This window comes from Neofelis nebulosa, chromosome 1, assembly GCF_028018385.1.
Source record: "Neofelis nebulosa isolate mNeoNeb1 chromosome 1, mNeoNeb1.pri, whole genome shotgun sequence".
In the NCBI taxonomy this organism is placed as follows: domain Eukaryota; kingdom Metazoa; phylum Chordata; class Mammalia; order Carnivora; family Felidae; genus Neofelis; species Neofelis nebulosa.
In genome coordinates this window covers 494809-515229 of record NC_080782.1, presented here as the reverse complement: position 1 = coordinate 515229, position 20421 = coordinate 494809, and the positions used below count along the sequence as shown (strand labels likewise).

The 20421-nt window shown below is 54.6% G+C and overlaps 1 protein-coding gene across 3 annotated transcripts in view; it reads left to right on the top strand.

Moving 5' to 3' along the window:
* Positions 1 to 19696, top strand: part of LOC131500729 (palmitoyltransferase ZDHHC11-like) — a 42383-nt gene extending 22687 nt beyond the window's left edge. For 2 of the 3 annotated variants that reach the window (XM_058710186.1, XM_058710263.1), the window contains exons 9-12: positions 2897 to 2931; positions 4388 to 4488; positions 9950 to 10022; positions 17945 to 19696. In XM_058710186.1, coding sequence (XP_058566169.1) covers positions 2897 to 2931; positions 4388 to 4488; positions 9950 to 10022; positions 17945 to 18185 — 450 coding nt within the window. In that variant the 3' untranslated portion in view covers positions 18186 to 19696. Of the gene's footprint in view, positions 1 to 2896; positions 2932 to 4387; positions 4489 to 9949; positions 10023 to 17944 lie in introns of those variants that run through there. The other variant, XR_009256492.1, reaches the window with a different exon arrangement.
* The last annotated feature ends 725 nt before the right edge of the window (positions 19697 to 20421 follow it).

Genomic DNA, 20421 nt, shown 5'->3' with positions numbered 1-20421 from the left:
ATTTACAGCAAAATTTTAATGATGATAGGACCTGGAAGTTGAGTGTTTGGGCATTCTTGTACAATCCTTTCCACTTTTCTGGGTGTTTGAAATTGTCCATTCTTAAAAAAGTGTTAGGGAATAACTGTAGGACACAGACATGGAGTAAGGGGTGTGTGTGTGTGTGTGTGTGTGTGTGTGTGTGTGTGTCTGTCTGTTTATGTCTGCTCTTCACAGATTGAGACTGAGGCAAGAATGTCCACCTCAAACTTCTATTTGACATTTTACTAAAGTTCCAGCCAGTGTAATACAGCAAGAAATACAAAGACATATAGATTTGAAAATGAAACTGTATTTATTTGCAGGAAACATGCTTCTAACAAATCTGCAAAATATATGGTAGAAATAATAAGATAGCTCAGCAAGGTGGTAGGATACAAAATCAATATAATAACCCCAATTATATTTCGGTATAGTAACAATGAAAAATCTCAAAATGATGTTAAGAAAAGCATTCCATCTGCAATAGCATTGAAAATATAAAATAAAATAAAACAAGCACCAAAAGTATATACTTAAAGCTACAAACTATTGATGAGAGAAACTGAACACAATCCAAATAAACGGAAAGATTTAGAATATTCGTGGACTGGAAAATATGGTCATGATAGAAAACTCCCCCCAAAATCGATCTACATAATTACCATGATCCCTGTTGAGTTTCCAGCAAGCTTTTTTCTTTAAGGAAATAGCAAGCCAACCCTAAAATAGATACCGAAATCCAAAGGACATAGAGTGACCAAGAGAATTTAGAAAAAGAAGCAGCAAATTGGAGGACTTACTCAATCTGACTTAAAAATGAACTATCGAGCTACAGTAGTCGGGACCGTGTGGGCCGTGAGGGTGGTGTGCCCAGGGAGGGGAGACATGCAGGTCGAGGGAACAGGATAGAAAGTCCAGAAATAACACCTGATCAGTGGGTGTGAAACAGAGGTGCCAGGATAATTAGACGGGGAGAGATGAGAGAGTACATTTAATAAGCTGTACCAGAACACTTGGATGACCATATGCAAAAAGAGAGGGCGGGGAAGAGCTTAATAGCTGCTTCACACCACACACACACACAAATAACTCAAAATCAATCACAGTTCTGAGTTTAGGGGCTAACCTATGACACTTTAGGAAGAAAACAGAATAAAACCTTTGTGGTCTTGAGGTAGACAAAGTTTTCTTCAATATGGGCACCAAAACCACTATTAAGGAAGAAAATGGAAAATGTGACTTTTTTATAAAAGAAAGCATTTCCCGTTCAGAATTCACCACCGCAAAAATAAAAACGTAAGTCACAGGTTGGAATAAATATTTGCAAACCCTGTGCTTAAATCCAGAATAAATAAAGAACTCTTAACACTTAATAGGGAAAAACGGCCCCATTTTTAAAACGGGGAAAAGATTCTAATGAACTTTACCAAATAGGATATATGGGTGGCAAATAATCACCCGACAAGATGTTCCGCGTCATCCGCCACTAGGAAAGTGCAACTAAAGCCACGGTAAGACAGTTGGGACGGCTCCCTCAGAAAGGCCACCGGCGCCAGGAGCGGGAGACACGGAGGAACCGGCGGCCCGTAGCCAGCCGTGCCAAGTCGTCGGGGGCTTACAGTGACACCGCTGTGGAAAGTAGTTGGACAGTTTCTTAAAATCTTCAGTGTGTTCTTAACCTCTGACACAGCGACCCCCACGCAGAGACCCCTTCCTGGGAAGGCCCTGAGCCACACGCACCTGAAACGAAGGACGGACTTGAATTCCTACGAGTAGCCTCAGCACCAACCATTTCTTCTCTTTCCTTTACTCCCACAGGCAGCCACAGGTGACCTGAAATCACCCTCGCGCAGGGAGCTTGTAAGCTCGCCGGACTTGTTCTCTCTGAATGAGAGAGAGCTCTTAAGTTGCTTTGGAAAGTGACTCATCTCTGGTGGGATATTTTTAAATAATGTGACAACACAGTAGGAGGTAACGCTGTTTCACGTAGCGGTACCTCGTACAGCTACGCAGGGACCTTTTGCGCTCCACGTGCTTGGGGAAATGCAGCAATTGTCTCCCTGCGGACAACTCGCATCTCAACCAGCACGGCAGCGGCAGCGCTCATTTATTCTGTGTGTCGGCCGGAGAACGTGTGGGGAGCGGGTCCCAGCCTCCTTTTTATGACCTCCGATAATACGTAGTTTCCCGTCGCTCCTGAGCCATGCCTGCTCGTTCTGAGCCGGCGAGGAGTCACGCAGAGGACAGCCCTGCACGCGCACACGCACCCAAAGTGCACCCCTGCAAAGTCACAGAAGCAGAAAGTGGCCCATTATGAAGGTCACGAGCCAGGGTGAGCACACATTTTAAAACGTGCCCTTGGTCTCCACTTTGAAATTGTACCAGTGTGGAAAGTCGCCTCGGAACACGGAAAAACGAGAAATATGCTCACGTTAGGGTGAGGGGCTCGATCTGCCAGGTCTGCCCTGACAAAGGACCACAAAACAGGTGGCTTAAAAAATAGAATTGTACCGTCTCACTGCTCTGGAGGCTGGAGCCGGACTCCCCTCGACGTGTCCCCAGTCGTAGGACCTGCACTTGGCTTCTCTCCTCGGCTCGTACCTGATGCTGTTTTCCCTTTGTCTCTTCAATTTTCCCATTTTGCCCCTTTCTGGCAAGAATGATTGAAAATTAACGAACCAGGAGGGCCTGCCTGCCCTCTCGCACTGGCTGTGGAGTGCGCTCCCCCACAGACCCCTTCCCTGGCCCCGGGACCCTGAGGACGTTTGCTCCAAATCAAATGTCGAACGTCGTTTTGTTTAACAATAAGCTCCACGTTGACCACTCCATCTCGTTTCCTGTTTCCTGTCGTGAACGATCATTTCTTCCCTCACAGGAAATAGCCAGCAGCCTGACTTCGTCTGCCCTCAGGTGAGTCTCTGAGCCTCCTGCCGGTGCTTCCCGGTCTCAAAGACTTCACCGCGATTCCCGACGAACACAGTCTTTGGTGGGAAACCTTAGGGTACTGTGATGACGTGATCGAAGACAAGCCAGTTTCCCTTGACGTCACAGACGCCCGAAGGGCTCGCCATACTCCGCTCGCTGGAGCTTGCGATGAGACCTCTCTAGGTTCTTCACAAGTAACACGTGAGCCAGTGCACAGGTGTGAGCGATGCCCGTCTACTTTCTGTCTGCGAGCATGTGCCGTGTGCAGAGGGCGCCGCGATCCATGACCGTGTGCAGCAGAGGCAGGCCTCTCCACGTGCCAGGTGGGTGACCGCACCTCGCAGGCCCCTGGGGAGCACACGGCCTCTGCCCCTCCTGTGCCACAGAGGCAGAGAGCGGCCCCTCTCACATCGTGGCCCAGCTTCGAGCGCACATTTTAGGGTAAATCAGGTGTAGCGGAACACGGTGACTACTGTCCCCGCGACAAGACGTCGTCTCCTCCCGGAGCATGAGTAACAGGAGGCTACGCAGCACCCATGTCAGCGAGGTCTGTGCTGTCTCCCCTGCATTTCCCTGAGCACACGGTGAGCACAGGCTCCCTCTGTTTCTGGAAGGATGGTTCTGGGGAACATTTCACAGCTGTAAGTGGCTGAATATTGTATCCTCACTTCACAACCTCAGTAACTTTGCACCAAGTGCCCTTTAATGCATTTGAAGTGAAATTAAAAAGGGCAAGTTATTTGCTTGAATGTCACCCACCACACACACACACAGACCTCCCGCTCTGGCCCGCAGGGACTGTTGCAGAAAATGTTTCTTTGGTAACCGAAGAGTTTGGACCCAGTTGAGCAGCTAGCGCTTTAGACACCGTCCGTGGCCTGCTCCTGAGGCCTCACCCGAGTCTCAGTCCTCGAGGCCCACCCACCCGGGGCCTCCCTGGGACGTGGATCACAGGGAAACCTTGTAGGACTCCATACAGCCTGTGTTCCTCACGGTCGCTGGCAGACAAACTTATTGGGAGTACTTCTTCCCGGCTGTTTATCTGTCTAGGGTGTCCGGTCTGCTGGTTATGCACAAATCAGCCAAACAGTGAATATCTGAATAAGGGGGAGGGTCCATCATGCAGGTGAAGCTGCTTCTGTCTGGTTTTAAAGGCATTTCTGTCGGCAGAAATCCACCGGGTGGCTTGTTTGAGTTTTCCACTGGTGGTGGAAGCCTGCAGCGTCCTTCTCGCATGAACCTTCTGCGTGTTTATGGCGTGGGACCCCCTCTGGCACTCGGCCTCCAGGCGCTGCCTGCTCCCGAGACTGCAGATAAGAGGGGGGCCCAGCGGGGAGACGTCCACGGGCACCGTGGAGCCTGCAGGGTCCCCACGCACTAGCCCGCCCGGCGAGGGCCTGCTCTGTAACGTACGTGTTCCTTCTTCCCCGCTCTGCCCTAGCGGACCCGGGAGCAAGGTGTTCCTGTCGCCATCCAGTGATCCAATGACTTCACCCTACACCCCACCTTGGCCGCCGGCACAGAGGACCACCTGCGGTGAAGGTGAGCCTGTGCTCAGATGTGGGGCCTGGGGCTCCCTCCTAAGCCGGGCTCAGCACCATACCTGGATGCGGGTCGCACTGGTGTTCTGCATTTACTGGGTGCCTGGGCCACTACACAAAGGGCACCGAGGGTGTGTGTGGAGTAGGAGGAGAAGCGAGGGCAGATCACGCTCCTGACGGGGGCCCGTGTGTGTGAGAAGCGGAGTCCCCACACGGGTGTCCCTAAAACGAGCCTCGTACGTGTGCTCTGGTGCCACGTGCTGGTGATGGCCACGTGGCAGGTGACACAGACCAGAACGCCCGCTGTGATAGACTCTCAGCAGTGGGTGTTTTCAGGGTGTCCCGTGTAATCCCTTCAACTTTCTGTGTGTTTGGAGTTTTTCATGATAAATGTTGGGATAGAGAAGGGCTGTGTATAACTGACGGTCAACACAGAGCGTATGAGCCACACACGGGGTTGAGTGAGGAAGCCTGCAGATGATACGCTCATGGCCCCAGGACAGGGCGGGTGGGGTGGCCCGTGTGGCCAGGCAGGAGGCACAGGCAGGCACAGTATGGTGGCAGCCTCACCAGCAGGTGAGTGTAGAACCCGGAAAGGCGGGGCTGTGGAGGGACCGGCTCCCACCGTCCGTCCTTCTGTGTGCTCCCTTCCAGAGTGGCTCACGGGGCCACCCAGCCAGTGGGGCCTGAGTTGCTTCTGTAACAGCAAGAGGCTCCAGACAATGTGCTGGAAGCCTCGGCTTCGAGCTTGACTGCACTTGAGAGGGCCCCTCAGACCCTGGCGCTCAGCCGCCCATGCACATTCACTGAACTCACGCCCTTCCCCGGGCTGGCGCTTCCTCTCTGCTCATTCTGGAACCCGCGTTTAATCCTGGCGCCCTGTGTGCCCCACTTCACGCCAGGCCCACCCCTCTGCGGGCGACCCCAAGGCCCGTAGCTCTTAGCAGAGTCGTTAGAGAGAAATGGGCGCCATAAGGCACACTTGGACTTGGGAGTCCACTCTGGTGTGCAGGCGTGACTGGCTCCACAGCCCAGAGTAAGTTCTTTAACCTCCTGGAGTGCCTGGGTCTCCACGCTTGCAAGATACGCATGGACTCCGTGAGGGGTCCCGAGTCCTGCTACCGGTGTCCAGCTGGGACTGGTGCTCAGTAAATGGTAACCCCCGTCCCCCATCACACCTGCTTTGGACCTTGCTGCCCATTAATTATAATCCTCATCTGAGGACACAGACTCATCACTGATCTATGCGTTACCTGCTTCCTAAGTTTACTCGGTATTTTATTTATTTTTGGTAACAGATGAAGCATCAACGCCACCCCTCCCCCCAGAAAAAGGCAGGGTCCTGATGTGGTCAACTTCTGTGTGGCCCGGCCACGTGTGGTCTGCTTCTGTGTACGTGGCTTGGCCACGCTCTTTGTTCTCATGTTTTCCTTTCACTTCAGTGTTTCACATCATACGTATTCCTAAAAAAATAGATGCTCACAACACATCGGTTACTCTTTATTTCACAGAAAGGACATAGTGTGTATGTGATGTTTGGAATTTGGGGGAATCACCTTTTCATTTACTACCTCTCGGTCAAAACGGTGGTTCCCTGTCCCGGGTGGACGAGCTCATTTGCCTTCCTTCTGTGGCTGCTTCCTGTAACTCGTCTGTCCCCTCTGCTGTGGGCCAGCAGGATGTGTGCCCCTGTGCGGGTCCCTGTGATGAGCAGCAGGCCATCTCTTCTACAAGGCCAGACTCTTCTACAGGGGTGCTCGGTCTGCACTCCCGCAGAAGCATATGCATATTCGGAGCCCCGTAGGTCCGTGTCGTCCCCAACACCTGGGGCACTGAGTGGTGCGGCTGGCGGCTCACGATCCCTCCCAGCCTTCCCCTCACCACCGATGGTGCTGAATATGCATTAGCCATGTGAATTTCCTTCTGTCGGAAGTGCTTCCTCTTGTCCTTGGCCCATTTTCCTCCTGGGCTCTTTCTGCTGTTCTTATAGATTTATTTGTGTGCTTTATATATGCTTGATACAAACGCCTCATTAGTTGGGTGAATTACAGATAGAGTGTCACAGCAACTCGACTCCATGCTTAGCTGAACTCAACATTTGATGAGTCAGAGTCACACTTACACTTGTGCATATTTTATGATAATGCTTTTTGGTCTCGATTAATCTCAAACCCAATCTTCTCAAAGACAGTCATCTATACTTTCCACTGCTAATTTTCAACATTTGATTTTGAGAGTTGAGTCCTCACTCTGTGGGTCATCGGTGTGTTTAGTGTGAGGTAGGGATCCAGCTTCATCCGTTCCAGGTGGTTTCTGTTGTTCCAGCTGCTTTTGCTAAACATCAGACTGACCTTCTTTCCCCCACTGATTTATTTTTTGTATGTCTCGTATATTTTTTATTCCATAATTCCTCCACTACTGCCTTTTTGTATTTAGTTGAATTTGCATACTGTGCCATTGTGATTCCCATCTTCTTTCCTTTTGCTTATACTTTTTAGTTACCTTCTTACTGGTTACCTTGGGGATTACAATTAATACCTTAAACTTACAAGAGTCTAGTTTGAACAATACTACGTTAATTTCGGTAGTATATACTCTGATCCTATACATCTTCCTACCTCTTCCTTTATATTGTTACATCTTTATACATTGTGTGCCCATTAAGAAAGATTTATAATTATTCTGTGAATTGGTCTTTTAAGTCACGTAGAGAAGAAGAGGAGTTACAGACCAAAGTACGACAATCCTTGCTTATGTCTCGACCTGTGTGGTTACCTTTCCGAGCATACTTTATTTCAGCTACTGTCTAGAGCCTCTGTTTTAGCCTAAAGATCTCCCTTTAGCATTTCTTGTAGGGGAGGTCTGTTGGTCATGAATTCTCTCAGCTTTTATCTAAGAACATCTTAATTTCTTCTTTATTCCCAAAATATGGTTTTGTTGGATTTAGAATTCTTGGTCGGCAGATTTATTTTCCTTCCAGGACTTGAAAGGTGCCCTCTGGACTCCATGGTTTCTGATGAGAAATCAGCTGTTGATCTTACCGAGGCCCCTTGTACGTGATTAACCACTTCTCTCTCAATGCTTTCAGACTCCTCTCTTTGGGTTCTGAGAATCTGGCAGTGCTGTGTCTTGGTGCAAACCCTTCTGAGTTTATCTTGCTTCGAGTTTGTTGAGCATCTTGGATGTGTAGATCCATATCTTCCATCGGATTTGGAAAGCGTGCAGTGTTTCTTCAGATACTTTTTCTCTCTGCCCCCTCTCTTCTCCTTCTGGGCCTCAGGTCCGCCGGGTGCTCTCATTTTCCTTTGTTCCATTTTTCTCCCTGGTCCTCAGGTTGGAGAATTTCAGTTGTCTTCAGGCTCACAGATCCTTTCTTCTCCTGCTCTGTTTTGAACTCTTCTAGTGAATTTTTAATTTCACACTTTTCAGTGGCAGAATTTGTTTGGTTCTTTTTTGTAATTCTATCTCTTTATTGATTTTCTTTTTTGTTCATTCAGTATTTTCATGACTTCCTTTAATTCTTCACCTTGGCTCATTGAGCACATTTAAGATAACTGACCTAATGTCCTTGACTACTAATTCAAATGTCTGGGCCCCTTCCAGGAAATTCTGTCAAATTCTTTTTCTCCTTTGGGCCATATTTTCCTTTTTCTCTGGATGTTTTATAATTTTTTGTTGAGAACTGTATATTCTGAGTATTATAACGTGGTTAAGTCTGGACATCAGATTCTCCCACTGCTTGGGATTATAGATCTTTGCTTGTTGAACTATCAGTTTGTGACTCTCCCAAGCTATTCTTGCAAAACATGTATTTGTTGTTGCAAAGTTTCTCTCATTATCTCTGTGGTCAGCCAGTGTTTTCCTTCAATGTCTGGCTGCAAATAGGGGGACTAAGTGTCCCAGTAGATGCTCCCAAAGACAGCTACTGCTGCCAAGGGGGCCAGGGCAAGTGAGCCCTTGTGCCGGCCCCTCAGGACATGACCAGACTAACCAAAAGGCACAACAGACAAGTTTTGGAGTACAGAGTCCCTACTGCCTGCACAGGAATGAAGGCTGTTGGCCTGTAGCCGCAGGAGGACTGAGGTGGGTTGTCGCTGCTCTGTTGACACCACTCACTCGGAAGAGTTGGACAGCATCTCTCCCCTGGTGCTGTGCAGCGTGTCTGGTCTGGCTTCAGAGTCTGGAATAGTTGACCCTAAAGGCTCTCTTTAGCACAGTGGTCACATCTGTGGAGGACCAGTCTCTCGTGCTTCTTGCTCCCCGGCTTTGTCCTCAGGTGAAGGATGCTGATGTGCACTCTGAGAACACGTGTCACCACCCCCCCACAAATCTCTACCCCGCAGGCAGGCCTTCACTGTTCCACGGCCCGGCTCCGTTGTGTTTCTGTTTTCATTCTAAACAAACAGTGTGCTTCCCTGGGGCATCATTTCAGCAATACCTTGATCACCTTTGCTTCCAGGCACCATCGCCTCCTTCTGTGGGTTTTTCTTACACGTCCTGCCTCTACCAGGTTGCTGCCCACTCCGTGACCCTCTGTGGCCGGCACCCCCACCTCTTACCCATCGGAGCCCTGCCCCCACCTCAGCTCCCACAACTGCCTCTGCGTTGGGTCCCCGGGGGGCCTGTCCATCTCGACAGCATTGTCACGCCTGGCTTTTCTACAGTCTGCTCCCGTTTGCTTCCTCTTCTTCAGGGAGCCATTGTTCATTGAGGTTCCCCTTTCATTTCCTTCCTATTTAATCTCATTCACACCTCAGTTTGTATCTTGACTAATTCTCAAGAGCTGGCTCTGGGAGGAGGACGAAGGCATGTATGGGTTTAGAGATCTCCTAGAGACACTGGACTTGCAGAACCTTCCAAGGAAAGTTGTGCACAGCTGCACAGTCCAGTCCCGCCGCACACAGCCCTGTGAGTCAGAAGGAGCACCGTCCCCGGCCGTTTGGCAAGAGCCGTGCTCTCCCCTGTCGTCCGTGCAGGGGACCTGAAGTCACCGTCAGCAGGGCCAGTAGCACCAGGGCAAGGGAGAAACCTCCTGCTTTCGGGAGATGGTGTGAGGACATTCGGTGCCCCTGGGTAGCCAGGACTCACCACCAGCAAGCAGAGTTGTGCAGAGAAGTGCCAGGCAAGACGAGGCGGCCTGTGTTGCGTCTTCCCCCCGTGCCAAGGGTCCAAATGGGCTTTGGTGGCCCCCAGGAGACCCTCCTGCTCATCAGGAAAAGCACCACTTGTCTCTGTCCTGATGTGCGTGCAGAGGGAAAAGCCACCCCCCCCCCCGCCCCGGGGCAGCCTCATCAGCAGCCCCACATACAAGCGAGTGCTCTGAAGTCAAGAGGTGAGATGGCCGCCGCTGTCCCAGAGCCCGTCGTGGCTCCGTCTCCAAAATGTGCTCTTGCTGCTCCGTTCTGTTCCCTTTGGCAGTGCAAGAGATGCCATGTCACGTATTTCCCGTTATTTCTCTGCAGGTCTCAAAGGACCAACAGGAAATGAGGTTGCCTGTGAAAGCAGACAGTGCCGAGGGCAAAGGCCCAGCTTCAGGTAAGACATCACGCAGTGTGGGAGTTGAGATCCACCCAAGTTTGATTCCCTAAAGAGGAAAACGTTTTCTCCAGAAAAACAAGGAGAGGGAGAAATCACCGGTGGGGACTCAAAGGCCAGGACGCTTGTTGTCTCAGTGGCACGGAGGACGAGCCTGGGCTCACGTAGTGTCTGCCGACGGGGCCTGGCGTCCCCGCGCTAGCCCCGCCACCTGCTCTGCGTGCCACAGAGCAGCAGGTGCAAGGCGTGGGGCTGGGCGCCCAGCTGAAAGAGTGCCTGCAAGGTAGGAGCTGGCCCTGGGTGGCGTCGCCGTGGCCGCCGATCCGAGCCGGGGACCCTGACGTGCAACGGTGGCCACCCTAACGATGGCACCAGAGCGAGGGCCACGGAGAGTTTGACTAGTGACCGGAACCAAAGGCCTGACGTGCTCCGTTGGAGGCTCAGACTCCACCACCCACACGCAGTCTGCCGAAATGCACGGTGATTTCGTTGTTCGCTCGCCTGCCCCTTCCGGAGTCCTTCCGAGACGGCCCCACCTCATCTAAGGAAATGTTCACCACTCAGCTTTTATTTTTATTTTTTTTTTTTTTTTAATTTTTTTTTCAACGTTTTTTATTTATTTTTGGGACAGAGAGAGACAGAGCATGAATGGGGGAGGGGCAGAGAGAGAGGGAGACACAGAATCGGAAACAGGCTCCAGGCTCCGAGCCATCAGCCCAGAGCCTGACGCGGGGCTCGAACTCACGGACCGCGAGATCGTGACCTGGCTGAAGTCGGACGCTTAACCGACTGCGCCACCCAGGCGCCCCACCACTCAGCTTTTAAACAACTACCTACCCTCGGCCACGATGCCGCCTCCTGCTGCCGCCATCGCTTCAGAGCTCACAGTGCAATTCTCCAGTGCTCCCGTTTCTAGAAAAGAGGTGGAGGCCGACCTCTCAACACGCCCGTGGCCGCAGGAGTCAGTGGCGCCCGTTTCTAGAAAGGTGGAGGCTGACCTCTCAACACGCCCGTGGCCGCAGGAGTCAGTGGCGCCCGTTTCTAGAAAGGTGGAGGCTGACCTCTCAACACGCCCGTGGCCGCAGGAGTCAGTGGCGCCTCTTTCCAGAAAAGAGGTGGAGGCCGACCTCTCAACACGCCCGTGGCCGCAGGAGTCAGTGGTGCCCGTTTCTAGAAAGGTGGAGGCTGACCTCTCAACACGCCCGTGGCCGCAGGAGTCAGTGGCGCCCGTTTCTAGAAAAGAGGTGGAGGCCGACCTCTCAACACGCCCGTGGCCGCAGGAGTCAGTGGCGCCCGTTTCTAGAAAGGTGGAGGCTGACCTCTCAACACGCCCGTGGCCGCAGGAGTCAGTGGCGCCTCTTTCCAGAAAAGAGGTGGAGGCCGACCTCTCAACACGCCCGTGGCCGCAGGAGTCAGTGGCGCCCGTTTCTAGAAAAGAGGTGGAGGCCGACCTCTCAACACGCCCGTGGCCGCAGGAGTCAGTGGCGCCCGTTTCTAGAAAGGTGGAGGCTGACCTCTCAACACGCCCGTGGCCGCAGGAGTCAGTGGCGCCCGTTTCTAGAAAGGTGGAGGCTGACCTCTCAACACGCCCGTGGCCGCAGGAGTCAGTGGCGCCTCTTTCCAGAAAAGAGGTGGAGGCCGACCTCTCAACACGCCCGTGGCCGCAGGAGTCAGTGGCGCCCGTTTCTAGAAAAGAGGTGGAGGCCGACCTCTCAACACGCCCGTGGCCGCAGGAGTCAGTGGCGCCCGTTTCTAGAAAGGTGGAGGCTGACCTCTCAACACGCCCGTGGCCACAGGAGTCAGTGGCGCCCGTTTCTAGAAAGGTGGAGGCTGACCTCTCAACACGCCCGTGGCCGCAGGAGTCAGTGGCGCCTCTTTCCAGAAAAGAGGTGGAGGCCGACCTCTCAACACGCCCGTGGCCGCAGGAGTCAGTGGCGCCCGTTTCTAGAAAGGTGGAGGCTGACCTCTCAACACGCCCGTGGCCGCAGGAGTCAGTGGCGCCCGTTTCTAGAAAGGTGGAGGCTGACCTCTCAACACGCCCGTGGCCGCAGGAGTCAGTGGCGCCCGTTTCTAGAAAGGTGGAGGCCGACCTCTCAACACGCCCGTGGCCGCAGGAGTCAGTGGCGCCCGTTTCTAGAAAGGTGGAGGCTGACCTCTCAACACGCCCGTGGCCGCAGGAGTCAGTGGCGCCTCTTTCCAGAAAAGAGGTGGAGGCCGACCTCTCAACACGCCCGTGGCCGCAGGAGTCAGTGGCGCCCGTTTCTAGAAAAGAGGTGGAGGCCGACCTCTCAACACGCCCGTGGCCGCAGGAGTCAGTGGCGCCCGTTTCTAGAAAAGAGGTGGAGGCCGACCTCTCAACACGCCCGTGGCCGCAGGAGCCAGTGGCGCCCGTTTCTAGAAAAGAGGTGGAGGCCGACCTCTCAACACGCCCGTGGCCGCAGGAGCCAGTGGCGCCCGTTTCTAGAAAAGAGGTGGAGGCCGACCTCTCAACACGCCCGTGGCCGCAGGAGTCAGTGGCGCCCGTTTCTAGAAAGGTGGAGGCTGACCTCTCAACACGCCCGTGGCCGCAGGAGTCAGTGGCGCCCGTTTCTAGAAAGGTGGAGGCTGACCTCTCAACACGCCCGTGGCCGCAGGAGTCAGTGGCGCCTCTTTCCAGAAAAGAGGTGGAGGCCGACCTCTCAACACGCCCGTGGCCGCAGGAGTCAGTGGTGCCCGTTTCTAGAAAGGTGGAGGCTGACCTCTCAACACGCCCGTGGCCGCAGGAGTCAGTGGCGCCCGTTTCTAGAAAAGAGGTGGAGGCCGACCTCTCAACACGCCCGTGGCCGCAGGAGTCAGTGGCGCCCGTTTCTAGAAAGGTGGAGGCTGACCTCTCAACACGCCCGTGGCCGCAGGAGTCAGTGGCGCCTCTTTCCAGAAAAGAGGTGGAGGCCGACCTCTCAACACGCCCGTGGCCGCAGGAGTCAGTGGCGCCCGTTTCTAGAAAAGAGGTGGAGGCCGACCTCTCAACACGCCCGTGGCCGCAGGAGTCAGTGGCGCCCGTTTCTAGAAAGGTGGAGGCTGACCTCTCAACACGCCCGTGGCCGCAGGAGTCAGTGGCGCCCGTTTCTAGAAAGGTGGAGGCTGACCTCTCAACACGCCCGTGGCCGCAGGAGTCAGTGGCGCCTCTTTCCAGAAAAGAGGTGGAGGCCGACCTCTCAACACGCCCGTGGCCGCAGGAGTCAGTGGCGCCCGTTTCTAGAAAAGAGGTGGAGGCCGACCTCTCAACACGCCCGTGGCCGCAGGAGTCAGTGGCGCCCGTTTCTAGAAAGGTGGAGGCTGACCTCTCAACACGCCCGTGGCCACAGGAGTCAGTGGCGCCCGTTTCTAGAAAGGTGGAGGCTGACCTCTCAACACGCCCGTGGCCGCAGGAGTCAGTGGCGCCTCTTTCCAGAAAAGAGGTGGAGGCCGACCTCTCAACACGCCCGTGGCCGCAGGAGTCAGTGGCGCCCGTTTCTAGAAAGGTGGAGGCTGACCTCTCAACACGCCCGTGGCCGCAGGAGTCAGTGGCGCCCGTTTCTAGAAAGGTGGAGGCTGACCTCTCAACACGCCCGTGGCCGCAGGAGTCAGTGGCGCCCGTTTCTAGAAAGGTGGAGGCCGACCTCTCAACACGCCCGTGGCCGCAGGAGTCAGTGGCGCCCGTTTCTAGAAAGGTGGAGGCTGACCTCTCAACACGCCCGTGGCCGCAGGAGTCAGTGGCGCCTCTTTCCAGAAAAGAGGTGGAGGCCGACCTCTCAACACGCCCGTGGCCGCAGGAGTCAGTGGCGCCCGTTTCTAGAAAAGAGGTGGAGGCCGACCTCTCAACACGCCCGTGGCCGCAGGAGTCAGTGGCGCCCGTTTCTAGAAAAGAGGTGGAGGCCGACCTCTCAACACGCCCGTGGCCGCAGGAGCCAGTGGCGCCCGTTTCTAGAAAAGAGGTGGAGGCCGACCTCTCAACACGCCCGTGGCCGCAGGAGCCAGTGGCGCCCGTTTCTAGAAAAGAGGTGGAGGCCGACCTCTCAACACGCCCGTGGCCGCAGGAGTCAGTGGCGCCCGTTTCTAGAAAAGAGGTGGAGGCTGACCTCTCAACACGCCCGTGGCCGCAGGAGTCAGTGGCGCCCGTTTCTAGAAAGGTGGAGGCTGACCTCTCAACACGCCCGTGGCCGCAGGAGTCAGTGGCGCCTCTTTCCAGAAAAGAGGTGGAGGCCGACCTCTCAACACGCCCGTGGCCGCAGGAGTCAGTGGCGCCCGTTTCTAGAAAAGAGGTGGAGGCCGACCTCTCAACACGCCCGTGGCCGCAGGAGTCAGTGGCGCCCGTTTCTAGAAAGGTGGAGGCTGACCTCTCAACACGCCCGTGGCCGCAGGAGTCAGTGGCGCCCGTTTCTAGAAAGGTGGAGGCTGACCTCTCAACACGCCCGTGGCCGCAGGAGTCAGTGGCGCCCGTTTCTAGAAAGGTGGAGGCTGACCTCTCAACACGCCCGTGGCCGCAGGAGTCAGTGGCGCCTCTTTCCAGAAAAGAGGTGGAGGCCGACCTCTCAACACGCCCGTGGCCGCAGGAGTCAGTGGCGCCCGTTTCTAGAAAAGAGGTGGAGGCCGACCTCTCAACACGCCCGTGGCCGCAGGAGCCAGTGGCGCCCGTTTCTAGAAAGGTGGAGGCTGACCTCTCAACACGCCCGTGGCCGCAGGAGTCAGTGGCGCCCGTTTCTAGAAAAGAGGTGGAGGCCGACCTCTCAACACGCCCGTGGCCGCAGGAGTCAGTGGCGCCCGTTTCTAGAAAAGAGGTGGAGGCCGACCTCTCAACACGCCCGTGGCCGCAGGAGCCAGTGGCGCCCGTTTCTAGAAAAGAGGTGGAGGCCGACCTCTCAACACGCCCGTGGCCGCAGGAGTCAGTGGCGCCCGTTTCTAGAAAAGAGATGGAAGCTGAGAGGGTGAGTTTGATTTCTGCGTGATTCCAGAAAGGGCCGAAGCTGGATTTTAAGAAACCTAAACTACAAGCAAGTGGCAAAGTGACAGGGAGCCTGAGCCTCAGATCTGGGTACGTGGCAGGTTGGCTCCTGAGTGGACTGACGCCACGGGGGCATGCATGTGCGCGCCGTCCATGTGGGTGTAGGTGCTCGTGGACAGGTAAGAACAAGGGGTCCTCAGCCAGGGACGGAGGCAAAGAGAAAACCCACAGAGAGCCCCGTGGGCACCTGCAGCCTGTGTCCCAAGGGCCCCTGCCTCCCTGGTGAGCCGGGTTCTCATGGCCTCACAGGAGGGAGAGACAGGCCCAAGCTCAGGGCGCAGCCAGAACGGAAGGCCGATAAGTCATCCGGTAAAATCGGGACCCAAATGGCTACACGCGCATTGCAGTGGTGAGCCTGGAAGAACCCCGTGCTCCGCTCCCACAGGACACAAGAATGAACCTTGGAGCCGAAAGGAGCTGAGAAAATACCCCAACTCCTCAAGCTGAGGATTAACACCAAGTGATTCTGGACCAGCCGTTTGCAGGTGCCGAGAGGCGCTCCCCTCGAAGGAGCTGGGAAGATACCAGGCGCTCTCATCCCACATGGCCACGCCCTCATGGAGGCCAAGGCCACCACAGAAACAGACACAGGTCGGGAGTTGGGCTCGAGGACCAAATGCAAAGTAACTGTGGTTGTTGTTTGGGGAAACAACAGGCAAAGGGAAAAACATCTGAAGAGAACAGAAAACTTGTTTAAATCGCACGTGTATCTGAAGAGAAACCAAATGAAACTTAGAGCTGCAGAAAATGCCACTGACGTGGGGCGGCTGGCTGAGGGTTTTGCAGCACGCGGGTCACAGCTGGAGTTCGTGAGCTCGAAGCCGGAACCGGAGAGGTTACCTGACACTCAAAGACAGGACGACAGGCGGAGAGCGCGACCGGAGGTGGGGCTGGGGTCTGCGGTGTGAGCGGAGTCCCCGGCAGGGAGGGGAGCTCGGGGGGCAGCGTGCGAGGCAGCGGGGCTGAGGGCCCTGCGCTGCAAACCCGCACACACTCGGGTCCGATGAGGCCAGGAACGGCAAGTGAGACTGTAGCTATGTCGTGAGCGAGCTGGCACACTCCAGAGACAAAGCAAATGTATATTTTTAAATATTTGGCGATAAATAAAGGGGCGTCCTTCCGGGGAATATCGACTAACTACGCTCGCTGTAACGGAAGCTACGGCAGAGTGGAGTCCTGCCTGCAGTACGGGGGGCCATCGGCCCAGGGCTGCCCTCCTGGCTGATGCACCTTTTAAAGTGAAAGTGAAACAGGCACTTCACACAGAAGTAAGGAACGTTAGGGAGGGAAAACTAGACCATTTTCGGAGCATTTTCAGAAAGCGACGTCCCTAGGAACAGACCTAACAAAAGACACGCCGGACGCATGGAGAAAACAGTAAAACTCGCAGAGGGGCGTTTTAAGGAGCCTGATGAGTGCGGACAGACCCAGCTCGCGGCGTGCGTGCAGGCCTCCCAGAGAGGCCAGTGCAGGGCGCCAGCTCGAAACCCTGCGTCTGAGATGTGTGTGGAACTGCAAAGGACCAAGAATGCCAAGGAGCGGGAGAGGGGCAATTTAGGACGTCTGGCCGGGCCGCTTCCACGAAGCTCGTGAGTCAAAGACAGAGTGGGGTCTGTGCCGAAACAAGCACAGGGCCTGGCGTGGTGGCTCGCAGGGGCCGCGAGCACGTCAGTGGGCACAGGGACACTGTTTGTGGCACGGGGCGGCTGACGAGCAGGGGTGGGTAGATTGTCTCATAAACGCGGAAACGTTCGGTGCCGTGTGGGAATAACACTAATGAAATCGGACCCCACCTTGTACCGTTTACACAAATTAATTCCACATGGACTAAAGACACAATAGGTGAAGGGACAACTATACAAACTGGAAGATAATATTTGGTACTATCTTCTTTTTTTAAGTTTGTTTATTTATTTTGGGAGAGACGGAGAGTAGGGGAGGGGCAGAGAGCCAGGGAGACAGAGAATCCCAAGCAGGCTCAGCGCTGTCAGCACAGAGCCCGACGCGGGGCTCGATCCCAGGAAACCGTGAGATTATGACCTGAGCCGAGACCCAGATTCCGACGCTTCACAGACTGAGCCCCCCGCCCCCCCACCCCGGGCACCCCTGGTACTGTCCTTAGGTCCTCATGGTGACTGAGGGTCCTTAAGCAGGGTTTTCTTAAAGGCACTGTCCCTAAAGGAAGGTACACAGAAATTAGATCACACCCAGATACAAAGGGAGGCTGTCAAAAATCGGGAAAATATTTGTGACACATAGGTGACAAAGAATTGGTGTCCAGGACACAAAGTACTATGACACCAGCAGGAAAAACATAGCCGCATGATGGCTGGGCACTTCGGGGAACAGGGAACCCAGAAGACCCACAAACAAGTGCGTACCTTCTGCCATCCTCCGGGAAATGTGACTGAAAACCACATGTGGTGGGGTGCGGTCCCTGTCACATGAGCAGGTGTGAGTCTGCCATCACTGAGGACTGGCACAGGTGGGCCTGGGACGCGCACGCGGCTGGTGGGCTGGGCCAGTGCCGCGCCCACAACTGGTGGACAAGGCCGTCGGCACCGCCAGTCATCCCGCGTGTGGGTTGGGAAATGCCTGCCCGCTGCACCAGGAGCCGTGAGCATTGCTGCTGGGTCCGAGGAGATGCCCAGTACGGGGACCCCAGCACGGGGGAGGGGTGGAGGAGGGTTCCCGCTGACCCGCTGAGCAGGGCTGTGTGTGCAGACACAGATGTTCTGTGCAGAAGCGGCCGCCCTCCTGGCAAGAGGTCAGGACGGACGGCACCAGGAACCTGTCCTTGGCCTTCCTGGCAGAGGGCCGGTTCTGCACCCGGGGCCAAGGACTGGGCGCGCCCTCTGCTCACCGCCCTCAGGTGCTCATGGCACTTTCTTTTGCTCTGCAGGAGCCAAGGAGCCCACACTGGCCAAATGGGCATCCACACACCTGTGTCCTTAGAGATCCGGGCTCGGGAGGCGGCCCTGGAGAAACTCAGGCTCCCGCACCTACTGCCCTCCAGCAGCCAGAATGTGCTGCACCTGGATGTCCCCTTGCGGAGGCAGCAGGTCCAGGGCACGGAGCCTGCCACTGTCACCACCGCCAGGAAGCCAGCGGATGGGCAGGTGTGCAATCTCCAGCACATCTAGCTCCCAGGACAGACAGCAGAGGCGGCTTGGGGCCAGGCATCGCCATCCAGCCAGGAAGCAGAGGGCCCGCTCGATGCTTAGGGAGAGACCAGGGTCAACCTGGATATCTCTGTCAGCACGACTTGTGTCCGCCCTGCCACGGAAGCCCCTGAGTCCAGGGCAGGCGCTCACCCCGACTCCCACGATGCCTGCCTGGCCTGAGGCCGGCAGGGGCTCCCGCTGTGTTCGTGGTGCAGTGCAGCCCTCGCCTCTACCCAGGCACCGGTGGCAGCCGATGGCCCGGCTTCCTCCAAGCGGAGTGCTGGGTCCGCGTCCAGAGTCCAGGAAAGAAGGGAGCCTGTGCACACCCTGACTTGTGCTATTTCCCGAACACGTCCCCATCGTGCTCCAAGATTCAGGACAGACTTGGTGTGGTGTTTTCACTTGTGTTACTTAGGAATGTTGACAACTGTTATGAACCTAAGTAGCCTTTAGGGAAATTCTTCAGAATTTCTCAGACAGTTATACGAAAATAATAAAAAATAATTTCATTGGCAATAAGCTTGAAATCAGTCTTGGTAAACTTTAAATTCTTGGGTTTCAAGTGGCCTTTTCGAAGCCCCTCCTGCCCCCACCCAGCCTGAGTCCTGGCCAGAGTGAGGACGAGGGGTGTGATACAGAGGAGGGGATTCTAGCCTTTTTTTTTTTTTTTTAAGTTTATTTATTTTGAAAGAGAGAGACAGTGAGCAAGGGAGGGGCAGAGAGAAGGAGAGAGAGAGAGAGAGAGAGAGAGAGAGAGAATCCCAAGCAGGCCCCATGCCACCAGCACAGAGCCTGATATGGGTCTTGAACTCATAAACAGTGAGATCATGACCTGAGCCAAAACCAAGAGTCAGACGCTTAACCCACTGAGCTCCCCCCCAGGAGCCCCAGGGCTTCTGGCTTTATGGTGAACTTTTCACCACAAGATAATTAGTGCTCTCATGAAAATGTAATTTCATTGCATCCTGGATTCATACAAAGTGAGAAAATCCCCCCAAAACTGGAGAACAAAAGTGAGCTGATAGGTAGGTGGTCCAGGACCAGGGGCTCCTTTGAAACCAGGCCTTGATCCAGAAGCCCGGAACAGAGCTGGGGGCAAGGATCCAGGATGAATCCAGTCTCAGGCAGAAATAAACTGAGCTAAACTGGCCCAAGTTAAGAAGCTAGATTTTCAGAGCTTAAGATCAGTCCAGATAAGCTCAATCACAAACCATCACGCATGTGAGAGCCAAGAAACAGTAAAAGAGAATTCAGACCCCCAGAAACCTCAAGGATTAGAAATACAGGATATTAAGGAGGATGCACAGAATCTTTTAAAGTTGGGGCGCGTGGGTGGATCAGTCGGTTGGGCGACTGACTGCAGCTCAGGTCACCATCTCACAGCTCGTGAGTTCGCGCCCCGCGTCGGGCTCTGTGCTGACAGCCGGGAGCCTGGAGCCTGCTTCCGATTCTGTGTCTCCCTCTCTCTCTGCCCCTCCCCCATTCATGCTCTGTCTCTGTCTCAAAAATAAATAAACGTTAAAAAAATTTTTTTAAAGGTTGAAAAGAATTTTTAGAAATAAAAAATATACTTGTTAAAAGCTAGGATAAATTAAACACCAGATTAAACATAGCCAAAGAGAGAGTTCTTGAACTGGAAAGTAATCTGAAGAAGTTGCCAGAATGTGGATGCAGCCGTGAGGGCCACGTGGAGGGAGGGCTGGCGGGCGCGGAGGGCAGGTGGGCCTCAGACGCGTCCACAAAGCCCCCGAGAAGGGACTTTGTAGTGGCAGGGTCGCCCAGGACTCACAAAACACGTGCCGGTGGCTTCTTGTCCAGCCAGCTGCACAGGTGAGGAGATCTACACCTCCACCTCCCGTGCGGAAGCACGGGGTGCCGGAGACACTCTGACCTTACGAACAGCCAGAGGAAAGATCACCGACAGAGGAAGAGCAGACGGACAGCAGACCTGGCTGTAAGGACAGAGGGAGGAAATAACTTCCACAAAGCGTGACAGAAAATAGCTGTCAACCTGGAGTCACATACCCAGAAGTGCTACACGTCGGAAAAAGTAAAACCACGTTTGTAGATGACAGAGAACTGTGCTTACTACCACCAAACCCACAGTGCTGTGACTGGAGAAGACAGAACGGAGAGAAGTGTGCGAAGCAAACACGGACGGGAGCCACGGGAACAGGTGCGACATTCACCCTGACCCCCTCGTGCTTCCTGTCGG